The 17,199-nt window shown below is 35.7% G+C and overlaps 1 protein-coding gene across 1 annotated transcript; it reads left to right on the top strand.

The window, feature by feature from the left end:
* Positions 1–855: 855 nt before the first annotated feature.
* Positions 856–3,563, top strand: LOC140961652 (uncharacterized). The gene is made up of 4 exons (XM_073420307.1): positions 856–1,587; positions 1,662–2,607; positions 3,059–3,348; positions 3,468–3,563. Exons 1-4 carry the CDS (start codon positions 1,579–1,581, stop codon positions 3,561–3,563), a joined length of 1,341 nt encoding a protein of 446 aa, XP_073276408.1. The 5' UTR covers positions 856–1,578.
* The last annotated feature ends 13,636 nt before the right edge of the window (positions 3,564–17,199 follow it).

The raw sequence follows: 17,199 nt of genomic DNA, 5'->3' as shown, positions 1-17,199 counted from the left end.
TTGTGTGTTTAGGCTTCGTTTCTGGAGGTATTAAGCTTGGAATTTCAGAATTTGTATGGGTTTAATAGGCTGCCCGGATTTCGAATTTTAACCGAGCCGATTTATTTTGGTTTAGTCGTTTGGTATGCATTGTGTTGAGGTATATAGTGAATTTATATTGTAGGTTCTGTTGTTGGACGAGCCATCAGAAGTTCTTAAGAAATTTCCGTGGTATTGTAAGTTGAAGTGGAGGTACGCTCAAACCTATATCATTATAACGCTTATATTGGCATGTAAGAATATTTAGTAAATGTTGTTTGCTGTTACGTGCAATTTATGTTGATTCTGTTGAGATATATTGAGTCATCAGAGGGACGAGTGGGTTAGGATTAGCCACATTCCCAGATGACAGCTAGGGACGAGCGACTTAGCTACTCGCATTCCCGATGCTAAGTGCATGGACGAGCGGCGATTTGATGCTGCATTCCTGGCACGGGTGGCCACTGTTACTGTTGATGATGCTATTCTTTTGGATTCCTTTTGGTATCCGTTATTCCAATGTTACCATTCATACATCACATATCATTGCATTTACTTGGTATTATTACATGTCTTTTATATACGTCGTAATTTTACTGGTTTGTCGTATTGGGGTCCGACCCCTGTTTTCTTTTTATGTCTTGGTTCTTTTTGATTCCATAGCAGGTCATTCCAGGGGATTTGACGCGTCTGGTGGAGCGTCAGCGAGTGGTACCCAATAGCCAGTCGGTTTGTGTCAGAGTTCTCATATATTTATATATATATTATGCTGGTTTAATACATTTGCTAGGGAGATGCCCTGTGTAGCTGTATGGTGTTATGTTTTTATGTTGTTTTGAATTTTATTTGTAGTATGTTGTGTCTAGTCCTGGCCAGTGCAGCTGTAGGATATGTGTTTGGTTGTTTGTGAACTTGATGTTATTTTCGATCGTATAATGTTATTGTTGTTTTTGAAATTTTTGGGATGTCCTACTTACGGGGAGGTCATGCCGAAATTTATGTAGGCCCAAATGAACGTTTTAAACTCGTTTTCACTGTTTACACCAATTAATCCTTGTTGTTTGGTAATTAAATATTAATTAAGTGCACGGGCCCTGACAGTTTGGTATCAGAGCATAATTGGGATACGCTCGAATTAGAGTCTAGGACACTCGAGTTTAGACACAAATAAAATGATTGTGCATGTGTTTGATTATTTGCTCTTATTTGTTTCTATGTTTTGAATTCATTGTATCAGCAGGACTAGAGCATATTAGTTTATGTTTATGCTCTTATACTAGACCGATTATTTTGTTTCTGCCTGTGGATTAAATCCTTGTGTCTTATAGATGGCACCTGGACGTAAGGGCAGAAAAGGAAAAGAAGTTGTTCAGGAATCTGAAGCTCCTAATGTGAGAGGACTTAACGAGACTGAATGGGGAAGACGACGTCGTCGTCCTCGTGGTTAAGCACGAAATGTTAACGTTGAGCATGAAGTGGATCAGTTGACTAGAGGAATGGGTGAAATGGAACTAGTTATATCCCGATTTCAGAATATGCGTCCTCCTCGATTCTTTGGGAATGAAAATGGTGAGAAAGCTGTAGCATGGTTAAAAAGTATGAAACACTTGTTTAATATGTTGGAGTACATTCCTGATTTGCAGCTTAAGTTGGCTATTTGTCAATTAAAAGACCGAGCTCAGTTATGGTGGGAAACTACCGAGGAAGCTCTGAAAGAATCAGGTGAAAGAGTTACTTGGGATGTATTTTGCGCACAGTTTGCTCGAGAATATTCACCGCCTTCGTATTATTCGGCCAAGGAAGCTGAATTTAATAGATTGACTCAAGGTAACATGACTGTAGTGGAGTATGCCTCTCAGTTCTCAGCACTTCTTGCCTATGTTCCTCATGTTGCTAGCAGTGATCGAAACAAGCTATCGCATTTTATGCAAGGATTGAATCGAACTATTTGCACTTTAGTAGTAGCTGGAGCGCCTGTTAGTTATGCCGATGTTGTAGAGAAAGCCAAGAATGTGGAGGCAAGTCTACTTTTGGCAGAACCACAGTCAGTTCAACCATGTTTTCCTCAGAGTTTTGGAGGCAATGTGCCGATGCCAGTGGGTGCACCACTATACCGTCCTTTACTTCCGTATCAGCCTTCGCAGTCTTATCAGCAACCAAAGCAGCAAAACTTTAAGGCCAAAGGAAAACAGTTCAAGAAACAGAGTCGTAGTAGTTCTTCTAGTTCTGGCAGTCAGCGTGGAGGTTCATTTGGGTCACCAAGTGGAGCATTTTGTGATCGTTGTGGTGGTAAGCATATCAGTACTCATTGTACGGGAGTTCATGGATCTTGTAATATATGTGGGCAAGTTGGACATTATGCTAGAGTATGTCCGAATGCAGTAAGACAACAATTTCAGCAACCTCAGTTTGGTCAAGGTTTCATAGGACCAGCAACTAGACCTTTTGTTCCGACTCAGTCTTTTCAACAGTCTAGCTATCCTCAGCCTAGAGGTTCTGTTCAGCAGCGTTTTCCAGGGCCACAGCAGGCTCAAGTTCATGCTCTAACTAAGGATCAAGTTCAAGACGCATCGAGCGGAGTTATTGCAGGTATCTGCCTTATTTTTAATCATCCTGCTCGTATATTGATAGACACAGAAGCATCTCATTCATTTGTATTTGTTGTATATTTGTTGTATTTGTTGTATATTTGTTGTATTTGTTGTTGAGCATGAGATTGCTACTACTCCGTTGATAGATACTGTGTCAGTCTCTACTCCTGCCGGTGTATGTTTGATGTCTCATGAGATAATTCTGAATTGTGTGATTAGATTCGATGATAATATTATGAAAACTAATCTGATCAAGCTAGACATGTCTGACTTTGACTGTATTCTGGGAATGGATACTTTGTCAAATTATCGAGCTACCGTTGATTGATTCCATGGAGTTGTCAGATTTAGACCGTATTATGGCAGTAAATGGAATTTTTACGGTAGTGATTCGCAATCCCGTATTCCATTAGTGCCAGCAATGGAAATGTTTAGAATCTTGTCATCAGGAAATGAAGGATTTATGATCTATGCAGTTGATGCGACTCAGGAAAAAGGGTTTGAAGTATCAGATATTCATGTTGTCAAGGAATTCCCTGATGTATTTCCCGATGAGATTATTGGATTTCCACCCCAGAGGGAAATCGATTTTAGCATTGAGTTGGTGTCTAGGACAAATCCTATTTCTAGAGCACCATACCGTTTAGCACCAGCAGAATTGAAAGAACTCAAAGAGCAATTACAGGACTTACTGGAAAAAGGCTATATTAGACCAAGTATGTCATCTTGGGGAGCTCTGGTATTGTTGTAAAGAAGAAAGACGAAACGATGAGAATGTGCATTGATTACAGGCAGTTGAACAAAGCTATTGTGAAGAATAAGTATCCTCTGCCGCGTATCGATGACTTGTTTGATCAGTTGCAGGGTACATCAGTGCATTCAAAGATCGATCTTCATTCTGGATATCATCAACTTAGGGTTCGAGAGGAAGATGTTCCGATGACAGCATTTTGAACACGTTATGGACATTATGAATTTCTAGTTAAGCCTTTTGGATTGACTAATGCTCCTGTGGTTTTTATGGATTTGATGAATCGTGTTTTTCGAGAATTTATAGACAGATTTGTTATTGTCTTCATAGATGACATTCTGATTTATTCAAAGACAAAGAAGGAGCATAGTGAACATTTAAGGTTAGTCCTCCAGACACTCAGAGCAGCGCAATTGTATGCAAAATTTTCTAAATGTGAATTCTGGCTGGACAGAGCCGTATTTCTGGGTCATGTTATATCAGCTCAAGGAGTATCAGTAGATCCCAGTAAAGTGGAAGCTGTTATCAATTGGCCAACACCGACGAATATTTTTGATATTCGCAGTTTCTTGGGATTGACAGGATATTATAGGCGTTTTATTGAAGGATTTTATATTATAGAAAGGCCTATGACCCAATTAACGCAAAAAGATCGACGTTTTGTGTGGACTGATGAATGTGAGTCAAGTTTTCAAACTTTGAAAGAAAAGTTGACAACAGCTCCAGTGCTAGCTTTGCCATCAGGATCAGGTGGATATGTTGTTTGTTCAGATGCATCTCTAAATGGACGTGGTTGTGTTTTAATGCAAAATGGGCGAGTGATTGCATATGCTTATAGTCAGTTGAAGCCGCATGAGACCCGATATCCAGTTCATGACTTAGAGTTGGTTGCCATTGTGTTTGCATTGAAGTTATGGCGTCATTATCTGTACGGTGAGCAGCTTGTGATTTATTCGGATCACAAGAGTCTTAAATATCTTTTCTCACAGCCTGACTTGAACATGAGACAGCGTCGATGGATGGAGTTGCTTAAAGACTTTGATTGTGAGATTCAGTATCAACCGGGCCGAATGAATCTTGTTGCAGATGCTCTCAGCAGGAAAGTTCAGAATGCTATGCTAACATCTTTGACTATCTCTAAAATTCATGAGCACTTGGGAACTTCAGGATGGACTTATCAGATCAGTGGAGACTACTTTATAGTGTCATCTATTCAAGTTGAGCCACAGATTTTATCTAGTATCAAAGCAGCACAGAAGACCGATCCTCACATTCATAGATTAAAAGAATTGTCTCGAACAGGTCAGACAGAAAAGTTTAGTGTTGCCTCAGATGGTAGTCTGCGCTTTAATGGTAGACTTGTGGTTCCTAATTTGTTAGATCTGAAAGAAGCTATACTACGGGAAGCACATTTTAATCGACATAGTATTCATCCAGGAATTCGAAAGATGTATCATATCTTAAGAGCTCATTATTTGTGGGAAGGTATGAAGAAAGATATTTCTCATTTTGTGGCTAAATGTTTAACGTGCCAACAAGTTAAGCCTAAAGAATGAGACCTGGCGGAATGTTACATAGTCTTGAAGTGCCGCAGTGGAACTGGGAACACACTGCTATGGATTTTGTGACACATCTACCTCGTTCTAATCGTGGTTGTGATGCGATTTGGGTGATTGTTGACAGATTGTCTAAATCCGCTCATTTTATTCCATATGATCATACCTGTACTTATATGAAAATGGCGAAACTGTGCATTGATCATATAGTGAGATTGCATGGTGTGCCAGTAACCATTGTATCTGATCGTGATCCAAGGTTTGCTTCAAAGTATTGGGGAAGTTTGCAATCAGCTTTGGGCTCAAAGTTGGCTATGAGCACCACCTATCACCCACAAACAGATGATCAGTCAGAAAGAACCATCCAGACTGTAGAGGATATATTACGAGCAGTAGTGATGGATTTCAAAGGTGGTTGGCAAGAATCATTGTCTTTGGTTGAATTCTCTTACAATAATAGTTTTCAGGCAACAATCGCCGATATGTTGGGAAGATGTAGGAGAAAGACAAATGTCAAAACCAGAATTTATTAAAGAGATGAAAGATAAAGTTGAATTGATCAGAAAAAGGATGAAAGCAGCCCAAGATCATCAAGCCAGTTATACTAATAAAAGGCGCAGACCTTTAGAGTTCCAAGTGGGCGATTATGTTTTCTTGAAAGTATCACCATTCCGAGGTACTATGAGATTTGGACATAAAGAGAAGTTGGCTCCGCGTTATATTGGTCCGTATGGGATTGTTGAGAGGATTGGCACATTGGCTTATCATTTGGATTTGCCGCAGAGTTTGTCTTTGATACATAATGTGTTTCATGTATCTATGTTGCGGAAGTATGAGCCAGATCCGTCTCATATCTTGAATGTCGAGGATGTGAAGTTGGACAGTTCCCTTAGCTATGTTGAACATCCAGTGCAAATTTTGGACCGCAAGAAAAGACAGCTTAGGAGCAAGACAATTCCATTGGTTTTGGTACAGTGGAGTAGACATGGAAGAGAAGAATCTACGTCGGAATTAGAGGCAAAGATGCGTCAAGAATGACCTCATTTGTTTGAGAATGTAATGAATTACGCTATGTATTCTGAATTTCCTATGTATTATTATCAGTTGTGATGTTGTGGATATCAGTGTTGTGTATGTTAGATTTCGAGGACGAAATCTTTCATTAGTGGGGGAGAATGTGAGGCCCAAGTAGCAATAGGCCCAGCCCATTTCCATTTAATTATATAAACCAAACCATTTGAGAAATCAGTATAGAAAATCGCTCAAATCCAGAAGTTCTTCCCCAGCCGTGCAACCCGGCGCCTTCCTTCTATTTTCTGCTGTCTTCGCGTAGTGTCTCCAGCGGCCAGAATTATAGTGTAACAGGTTAGAAATTTTCTTCCTCCATTTTATTAGAGTCTTTCATGCCATGAATCGAAAGTTATTGAGTTTGATTGGCTTGTTTTTCCATCATCAGAGCGTGTAATCTTTGTTTCGGTTTAGGTAAGGTTTTGACTTCGATTATTGGTTGTTTTTGGTGGATTACTTTGTAAAAGTAAAGTATTAAGCTTTTCCCCTAATTTTTAGCTCGTTTTTCAGATCGTGAACAGTGTTTCCGGCGACATTCCGGCGAGCCATCTTCGCGAGATTACTATTGTGTGTTTAGGCTTCGTTTCTGGAGGTATTAAGTTTGGAATTTCAGAATTTGTATGGTTTTAATAGGCTGCCCGGATTTCGAATTTTAACCGAGCCGATTTATTTTGGTTTAGTCGTTTGGTATGCATTGTGTTGAGGTATATAGTTAATTTATATTGTAGGTTCTGTTGTTGGACGAGCCATCAGAAGTTCTTAAAAAATTTCCGTGGTATTGTAAGTTGAAGTTGAGGTACACTCAAACCTACATCATTATGACGCTTATATTGACGTGTAAGAATATTCAGTGAATGTTGTTTGCTATTACGTGATTTGAATGTTTATTCTGATGCATTCACGCATAAATTATATTGACATAACATATTGAGCCTTGACTCCTTTGACAGCTATTTATGTTGATTCTGTTGAGATATATTGAGTCATCAGAGTGATGAGTGGGTTAGGATTAGCCACATTCCCAGATGACAGCTGGGGACGAGCGACTTAGCTACTCGCATTCCCGATGCTACGTGCATGGACGAGCGGCGATTTGATGCTGCATTCCTGGCACGGGTGGCCACTGTTACTGTTGATGATGCTATTCGTTTGGACTCCTTTTGGTATCCGTTATTCCATTGTTACCATTCATGCATCGCATATCATTGCATTTGCTTGGTATTATTACATGTCTTTAATATACGTCGTAATTTTACTGGTTTGTCGTACTGGGGTCCGATCCCTGTTTTCTTTTTATGTTGTGGTTGTTTTTGATTCCATAGCAGGTCATTCCAGGGGATTTGACGCGTCTGGTGGAGCGTCAGCGAGTGGTACTCAGTAGTCAGTCGGTTTGTGTCAGAGTTCCCAGATATTTATATATATATATATATATATATTATGCTGGTTTGATAGATTTGCTAGGGAGATGCCCTGTGTAGCTTTATGGTGTTATGTTTTTATGTTGTTTTGGATTTTATTTGTGGTATGTTGTGTCTAGTCCTGGCCAGTGCGGCTGTAGGATATGTGTTTGGTTGTTTTTTAACTTGATGTTATTTTCGAGCGTGTAATGTTATTGTTGTGTTTTGAATTTTTTGGGATGTCCTACTTACAGGGAGGTCATGGCGAAATTTCTGTAGGCCCAAATGAACGTTTTAAACTCGTTTTCGCTGTTTACACCAATTAATCTTTGTTGTTTGGTAATTAAATATTAATTAAGATAATGGGCCCTGACAAGTTAAGCCTTACAAACCAATTTTTGAACTCACACGTCTTTTGCTGGAGAAACCATGCACCATTCACAGTAGGAAATCAACACAACTGCACAACCATAACCAATAGAGGCACACATTGATGACCCAAATGTAAGTCGTCCTTTATATTTGTTGAAAAAATAATAGTTGGGGACATTATATTTTCGACAAATATAACCAAAAAAGGTTTGTAGCATAAATTGGTCATGATTTAGCCAATTTTAGGAATTTATCCCAGCTTTGAGCCGTGATTTAGCCAATTTTAGGAATTTATCCTAGCTTTGAGGCTGCCACATATGTTTTGTCCAGTGGTGTTTACCTGGTTAGCATAGTTTGTAGACTAACATATTGTATTATTCTATGATTAGTTCTACGTCTTGACCAATAGCATGATATCATACATTAGAAATTGAGCATTATTAAGTCTTGATCAAGTATTCTTAAAGTGTAATCAAGTGTTATCTAACTAAAATTGAGTATTATATAGTATGTACTAAGGGGGGTGTATTCAATGGACCCGGATCACCTGTGCACACATTGAATTTTTTTTTATTTTTTCTAATTTTTTTTCCACTTTTTTCCCTCTCTTTTTCTCTTTTGTTTTTCTTCCATTTTCCTCCATTTTTTTCCATCTTCTACAAACATTAACGGACAATTTTATATGAAATAATATAAATATTTTAATTCTTTTATGTTAAATTAATAATTTTGCAATTTAAAATTACTATATTAAATTTTTACATGTGAAAAACCGTATCATTTTTTTCGAATTTGATGAGTATTATTAATTTTTTTTCCAATGAACAAAATTTTTAACAATATAAAACTATTAACATGTTAATGCTTAAATTAAAATTTAGAACATTTCCATCATGCAATATCAAAAACTAAAATTCAACACCGCATTTCCATCAAAAATAAATAATTTATACCTTTTGAAACTTCATTTCAACTAACAATGTTAATCGGCTATTCTTTAAATAAAAAACTACTCAAGAGCATTATTGGATATATCTCCATTGAAATCCATGGCTTCAAGAGAATGGTGAAGATGATCAAATTGTGCCTACATTAAATAAGAATAAATATTATAAAATTAATTTTACCATATAAGAATTAATATTTTTTTGGCTTAAAATTTTTACCCACTAAAAGTTTTTTAGATATCATTAAAGTTCATACAATCAATAATTCAGTGAAATTGAATTGACCTCCAGTTGTTTGAAGACATGCATGAGGTACCGGAGGTGCTAAACAAGATACGGGTAATTCATCGTGTGTTCCGATGTCCTACAATGATTGTAAAAATAAGAAATCTAGATAATTTTTATTTCAAAAAAATATTAACATTAGTTAATTTACCTCGACTCTCAAATTTGTTTTTCTTCGTTTTGCTTGAAGTTCTACCCAACTCTTCAATCTTCTTGACTTTTTCACACCATTTCTTTTCTTGAATCTTTTTGCTTGTATCATAGAAGGTCCTATCGATGATGTCCTGACACCACCATTGTAGTCTTGGCTCACTTCAGTCAAACGCATTTCTATGACTTGCTTAATTGGTTAGATCACATACCGAATTGTACACCAAAGAGAAAGTTGATCGGTGGACGGAGGCTTCGGTTGCCAGTCTTACGAGCATCATACAAACTTTTCTATATCGTTCTGTACTTTCTTTTTTAGGATCTTCTTCGACTTCATTGCCCATACAATCGTGTACCACTCCACTCCTAGCTTTTCTCGTCCATCTATTCAAGATATAATGCTCTGGCAGTTTTTTACGTCCTGCACATCATATATTTTCACAACACAATAATCCAGTCATCTCAAATTTTCGGCAACTACATGAAATCATCTTTGTGCTAGGATTAAATGTCACCCCCATTCTCCTTCTTTATCAATTCGCCCGAAAACATATTCAAATAATGGTTGAGTTTCATTTTTATATTTTATGTAAACAGCTACGAACAAAACAAACTATACTTGAAATAGATGAAAGATAGTGAGGGTATAAATTTCAGAAAGTTGACGCAACATAGGAGAACTCTCTAGCTTTAATCTCGGTAATTTTTGGCGTGTCTCAAATTCACATCTTAGCTCATTTTACCGCTTTTCCTCCAAGACCTGTTCGAAGTGCTTAAAAAATTGCATTATATCTAAGTCGGGTTTCATACAACTCTTGATATCATAATTGACACTTTCACTGAGTTGTGTGCTCCTCATACCAAGTGTGAAAGCCTTGTTCATGTAACAAGCTGCCCATTTCTCCTTTATATTGTAAGTGGATTGCAGCCATGTGTTTTCTTGAATATTATATTGCACTAGTAGAACACTCCAAGCCTCCTCGAATTGAGTCTCATCATCAATGCCATACATGCATCTCTTAAAATCAGTTAAGAAATGAGAACCATATTTCATCAAGTTTCCCAAGTGTTTGATGCCATTTTGCATCAAATTCCATGTGCAATCCATGAAATTCCTCGGGAATCACCTCCTGTAAGGCTTTTGCCATAGCTTGATCTTGATCATTGAAGATAGTGAGAGGCTTTTTTTGCTTGTGTGCCTCTAAAAAAGTTTCGAACAACTATTCAAATGATGATGCAGTCTCATCATACAAAAGTGCTGCACCAAAAATCACTGCTCCTCTATGATGACTGAAACCTGAGAAGATAGCAAGTGGTCGGTATGCACGGTTCGTACAATACGTGGTATCTAGTGACACAACATCACCAATATACTCATAGTCGATTAGCATTCTCGCATCAGCCCAAAAAACATTAGTTATCTGTTCTTCCACATCCATCTGATTAGCATGGTAAAATGATGGATTTTTAGATAATTGTTGTTGAAAATATCGCATCAGACAACCAACTTCCCCATATACCATACTTCCTTGTCTTTTGGATCGAATATAATTTTTAGCATCCAACATTGTATAACCAAGACCATCTATTCCCCCTGCATGCTTACTCATCAACTGAAAATTTGATTTTTGTTTAAGCCCAACATCATGTGCCAAATCAATCTCATAGGCTTGAACTTCTGTAATTTTACGTTGGGAAGACCACATATGCACTGTTTCTTGAAGATGGAGTGGGTGATTATGCTCTTCGATAAACTCATTAACTTCATATTTACTATCCACAAATGTGACGCCCATTCTTACTTTACAATTTATTCGAGTCTCAAGCCAAGGATTGAGTGTCGATGATTCTCTTTTGTCCTTTTTACGAACACCCTCCTTGCAACAAACATATTTATACGAAGTTATAAATTCGGTGTTCTTGTTCTTGTTAAAATAATGCTTCCTAACTCCAAATCCAGTTTTCCCACCACATTCAACCCAAAACTTCCAAGACTCGTCTAGACTATCAAATTCCATACCAATCTTAGGCTTGAATTCGATATTTGAACTAGAATCCATCAAGAATATGAAAGTATCAATAAATTTTTTTGCTTGTTTCAGTCTCAGTTTTCAACGACGGTGACAAAAAATACAATAAATTTCTCTGTTACATATTAAATGCAACAAATTAATAATAAAACAATATTTTTCTCAACTAATATCCAAAAGCAATAAGTCAAAACTCAATAAGTCAAGTACGTCAATTGTAATCAGTGTCAATCAAAATTCTAAACCAGGTGAGTTGTGTCATGTACAAGAGAACGATGAAATAGCCTAATTGTCTTGTTGATCTGCATGAAGTATTTTGTATTGCTCCATATTCATCCTACTAGATGTAAAATTTGTACAAAATTCATATTCAAATGATATCCTTATTAGTGATAAATATAATATTCTTACTAAAAAAAAATTTACTTTTAGATTAGATTATAACAATAATTTTTTTTCTAATATTTTACTGGCTATTTTTCTAAACTATGCAAAAATGAAAGGAAAATTCATAATTTAAAATCCCGATACATTATTCAATATTTTTTTTATAATATTTGATATATATAATCTACTAATTTAATACAGATCAGAACCATATATTTTCTTTTTAAAAAAATTTAAAATAATGTTAAAACAAAGCCACAGCAAGAAAGCCAAGAAAAATTTATCATCCTTACCAAGAATTATTGAATATCATGAGCTAAAACCTAATCTTACATGGTTATACATGCATACATATATATACAAATTATATATATCACACACAAATCTCCTATAACGATGATATTTAAAGATAGCATCGGTAATGGCAAGCAATACACACAATTAATAAGAGTTTCAGATCAATAGCAACATAAAAATACAAACCAACAAAATCAAATAAAAAATTTGATAGCTAAAAAATTAGAAAAAGAATTAGATATTTAAAGGAAGAAGAAAATCGTACCTTGTATGTTATAGTATTTTCTGCAAAAAAAAATAAAATAAAATTGAGTGAGAGAGGAAAAACGAGAAAAAGAAGAAATGGACAAAAGAAGACGATATGAAATAGCCGAGAAGAAAACAAATGTTTATATTATTTCATATAAAACTGTGTGAATAATGTTTGTGGAAGAGGGAAAAAAATGGAAGGAAAATAAAATAGGAAAAGAGAGGTAAAAAATAAAAAAAAGAATTAAAAAAAATAAAAAATTCAATGTGTGCACAGCAAGATGCTGTGCACAGTAGGTGATCCGGGTCCATATTCAATCTTGGAAATTTAATTATTTTTATTGATTTTTGTAGAGTTTAAAATTCTAGAGGTATTGAACATAGACTTTTGTAAACTTTATAAAAGTTTAGTGGTATTCAAATTAGATTTTTGTAGAATCTTAAAAAGTCTAGTGGTATTCATACTTGACTTTTTAAAAATCTATAAAAATCTATAGGTATCCAATATTTCCATAGATTTACAATGATTCTAATATAATTTTTTATGTACAAACCTTAAAACTCTAGGTACAACTACAAAAACTCAAAAATTATCTTCTACCAACCCTAGAGATTTTGGTAGACTTTTAATTGAATAAAATATCTTTCTCACCCATATATCTTTCTTCCTCATTCAAAGACGACGCTTTTCTCCTCTCTAAAGAGAAGTCGTGGGTTCCTCGAATTTCAGAAGTATGATTTCTTTCTTGAATCATTATTGATTTGATACAAGAATCTTCATATAAGCCTCCATTTTTCAAGGACTCTCTTCACCATTATCCTCTCAGCCCATAAATTCAGAGGTTCCACCAACAACTAGAAAACGGGATAGGGCCAAATTTGAAGCAAAATCAAGTACATTCAAGAAGACAGATCCAAATGATATGCGTGAAATATCTGACACTCTTGAGAATGTAGTTTCTAAGATAGAATCAATAGGGAATGCAGGTGACACTTGTTGGGATGCTATCAAAGAAGTCCCAAATTTGGATAATCGTACTCGATACAAGGTTCTTGATTTGCTTAACACCAAATCAAAGAAGATGGATTTCTTGAAAATGACAATTGAAGAACGTTCGGGATAGATAGACTATAAATTAAATGAATAAGTATTTTTAGGGACATGATCAATAATAAGTTATATTATGTTACAATTTCTGGACATATTTTTTTGATTTGTTTTCTGATTGTTAAAGTATTAACAAATTCTTGACTTTTGGATTATTTATGTAAGTTTGAGTTTTACAAGGAATTGTTTTCGATAAATTCATAGATTTTTTATTTTAATTCTTTATATGATATCAGGTGGTTTATTAATCAAATGGAAGAAGAGGTATTTGAAGAAGAATTACACGAAACTGTTAGATATTTGTTGAAGAAATTCTTGGGATCCTCTATAAGCTAACTAAGCATATAATTAACATGCATTGTGAACGTGTGTCCATAGTCCCTTAAATAGACGACCAATAACTTCAAGTGGAGAAAAAGCATTATTGCAAGATACAAGATACATTTGTATTGAAGAAATGCTTGCCACGTTTTTATTTGTTGTCGGTCAAAATACTCGATATTGCTTGATTCGTAAAATATTTGGTCGATCACAATACACTACTAGCCAAAACTTCAACAAGGTGTTGAGAGCATTGAATAGCATTGTAATAGATATGATGGTCAAACCTGGATCTGCAGTGCCATAAATAATAAGAGAAAGTACACGATTTTATCCTTATTTCAAAGTAAGTAATGAAATTCTTTTTTTGATGTTATTATTATTAGTACCATTATTTTTATTCTATTTTTCTTGTTGTAGGATTGCATTGGGGCTATTGATGGCACTCATATTCTAGCACCAGTGTATGGGCATAATACCAACAGTTATCGTAATCGTCACGGGACAATTTTTCAAATTGTTTTAGCAGCTTGTAACTTTAATTTAGAATTTATATTTGTACTCAGTGGGTGGGAAGGATCTGCCCATGATTTAAACATATTGTCAGATGCTTTATCAAGAAATAACGGGCTTAAGGTGCCACGAGGTATTTTTTTTGTTCTATATGCTACTTGTTTAAAATTTTGTAATTTTTCAAGATTATATATGTTATTCATTGGTTACTTGATTCTACAAATAATGTTCGATAGGTAACTTTTTTTAGTGGATTGTGGATATGTAAATCGACGTCAATTCTTGGCTCCTTTTAGATGTGTTCGTTATCATCTCCAAGAATTCACTGGCCAAGGTCGTCACCTTGAAGATGCAAAAGAGTTGTTCAATCTTCGTCATGCCTCTTTGAGAAACGTCATTGAGAGGATATTTGGTATATTTAAATCGCGGTTCAAAATATTCAAAATTGCTCCTCCATTTCCATATACAACACAGGCTGTAGAGGCCTCTAAATTCGTGCTTGAAAATTTGCGGAAAAATTTAAAAATTTTCTCTTTAATTAAATAAAATGCCTCATTCATAAATAAACTGATAAATAAAGTTTAATGTTCAAAAATAGCAGCGGAAGTAAATAATGTTTCAAAACGACATCTTAAAATAATTCATTGTAATAAAATGAGTTTTCACAAAAATAATAAATAAACTGATAAATGAGGTCCTCGGGTCCCACTACTGCCGATTCGAGCTGGCTCACAGGTCCCCGCCCTCGGTTCCGACATCATCAGTACCTACAACAATCAAGTCTAGTGAGTCTAAAGACTCAGCATGCATATATCGTAAATAACAAGTAAATAGATAATAATAAAATGGCATGCGAAGTGAAAATATCATGTCATGAGGGATTATAGTACTTGCATAACTGAACTGTAAATATCTTATCATGTATAATTATAAATACGTGCATAACTTAACTGAAAATCATAAGTGACTGTTTGCTCAATAGAGCTCTGTAATAAAATAGCATGTCATAATTTTGTTGAGATTATGTTCTACACAAGTGGCCCCATGAACTGCATTGAACTGACCGGTAACTGACGACCGGGACCGGTAACTGACGATCGGGTGAAATACTAATCGTCTGATCAGACTAATGCCACAGTATACTGGGTGGTACAAAATTGAACCGACCGGTAACTGGCGACCGGGTGAAGTAATAATCCCATAATAGTACAATGGCCACAAGCAATATCACATAAATCTCAAAAATGAATAATTTCTATTTTTATGCACGTAATATAATTAAATAACGTAATTAAATGTCCTGTATTAATTTTACCAAATGGGTTGGATCATTCCCGGGCTCGCTGCGACTTAAATCTAACATGAAAAATATGCAATTGATTTTTCTTGACTAAACTTTGTAATTGAATCCAAAAACGAGACAATTACGTCCACTGACTTAGTATTTAATCATGACTCCAAGCCAACCCGAACCAACACCGAACCAACGTTTAGTCATGATTAAAATACTCTTAAAAATGAGTAAATAATGCTCCTAAATTTACAGTACTCGAAATTTAGTGAATGGAGGCTAAAAACGTGAAACGCTCTTTCGAGAGTCACTTTGGCATCTTGCACCGTAAATTCTTGTACGACCTCTAAAATGATCCGAATCACAAACGGACAACAACATGACCTTCCTAACTTGATGAGGCATTGTTCAGTCCAAGGCCATAGGCTAAACGCCAACCAAGAACTCACACGGCGCCTCTGAACCGTGCCCCACGCTGCTGTCCAAGTACAGCAACAGCGCTTGTGCTTGCATCGCTTCTTTTGCGAGGCTATTGGCCATTAGGGCTTGAACCACCGACCAGAGCCTCTTCCCAACATCCTAAGGTATGGCTTGAACCATGGCTAAGGGCCCTAGGCCAGCCACGATCCAAGCAACACCAGAAACATCACAACGCCTCCAACCGAGAACCAAACTGTACGCGTGGGATGTTTTGCTTGTTCCTGCTGTCATGTGCCATTCCAGTGACCATTTGATTGACCATGGCATGATCTAGATATCATTAGGTGTGGTATGAACCATGGCTAAGGGCTAAAGAGCCAACCAAGCTCCACACCAACACCAAAATTTTCGAAACACAACACACACCAACCAGATTTTTCCAAAACCGAAGGGGCTATTCTTGTTTTGTTTTTAAAACCAATGGGGACGTGAACCAAGTCATGAAAAAGCATCTTGGTCACGTTCTAGACATGTCAAGGAAGGGTCCCAACCATGGTTACAGGCCCAAAAGTGATGAAACTTAAAATTAATAATTTATTCTATGTTAAAACCTATATTTTAAAATTTAAGTTTCATTAAAATTATAAATTATGTTATTTTAGTAATGTGTGTTTATATTTAAATGTCTTACTAAATACGTTTTATTTTCAGGTTTTCTACGTGTTAGTAAAATAATGATAATTCAAGCTATAAAACTCAAATGGAGGTGATTCAAACATGTTTGAAATTCTAGGGAAATTATCTACAACTTTACAGAAGACATGATTGCTTAAAAAGTTGGTTAAGATGATCAAATTGTGAAAATATCAAAAGGAGGACAAATTTACTTTCACCATGACCAGCATATAGTAAAAAAAATTATAACTATTTCAATATTTAACCAAATGAGGTGAACCAAGTGGCCAAATTCATCTACAGACAATTCCCCACATGTTTGCTGTTTTGAGCATAGTCAAATTCGGTGATTAAAGTCGTGGAACAAAGCATTGAAAGAAGGGACATGGAATTGAAGTTGGAGGAGACAAAGACTACTATTACAACTACATTGCATTAATAGAATTTTTGACCCTTTCTCTCATTTGGCCTATAAATAGAGGCCTTGTGCTAGCTTGAGAATCATTCTATCTCATTGTAAAATATAGTGTGAGTGTGTATAAAAGTTCTAAGTTCCAATATATTTTTCATTTTCCAAATTATGAGTGATGTTTTTAGTGTTGATCAAAAGTAAGTTCATGGAAAGCTAAATCTATTATGTCAAGGTGAAGAGGATGAATTCTTGGTGAAGTAAGATTGTTTATATTTTGTATATTCTTTCTTTATTTCTTTTCATTTTGCTAATTTCTTTTTATTGTAGGTATAAAAATGAATTATTTGTTGTTATCAATTTA

Source organism: Primulina huaijiensis, chromosome 16 (assembly GCF_012295235.1).
Source record: "Primulina huaijiensis isolate GDHJ02 chromosome 16, ASM1229523v2, whole genome shotgun sequence".
Lineage (NCBI taxonomy): Eukaryota > Viridiplantae > Streptophyta > Magnoliopsida > Lamiales > Gesneriaceae > Primulina > Primulina huaijiensis.
Note: the sequence above shows the minus strand (reverse complement) of the source record. Positions and strands in the feature narration are given on the sequence as shown.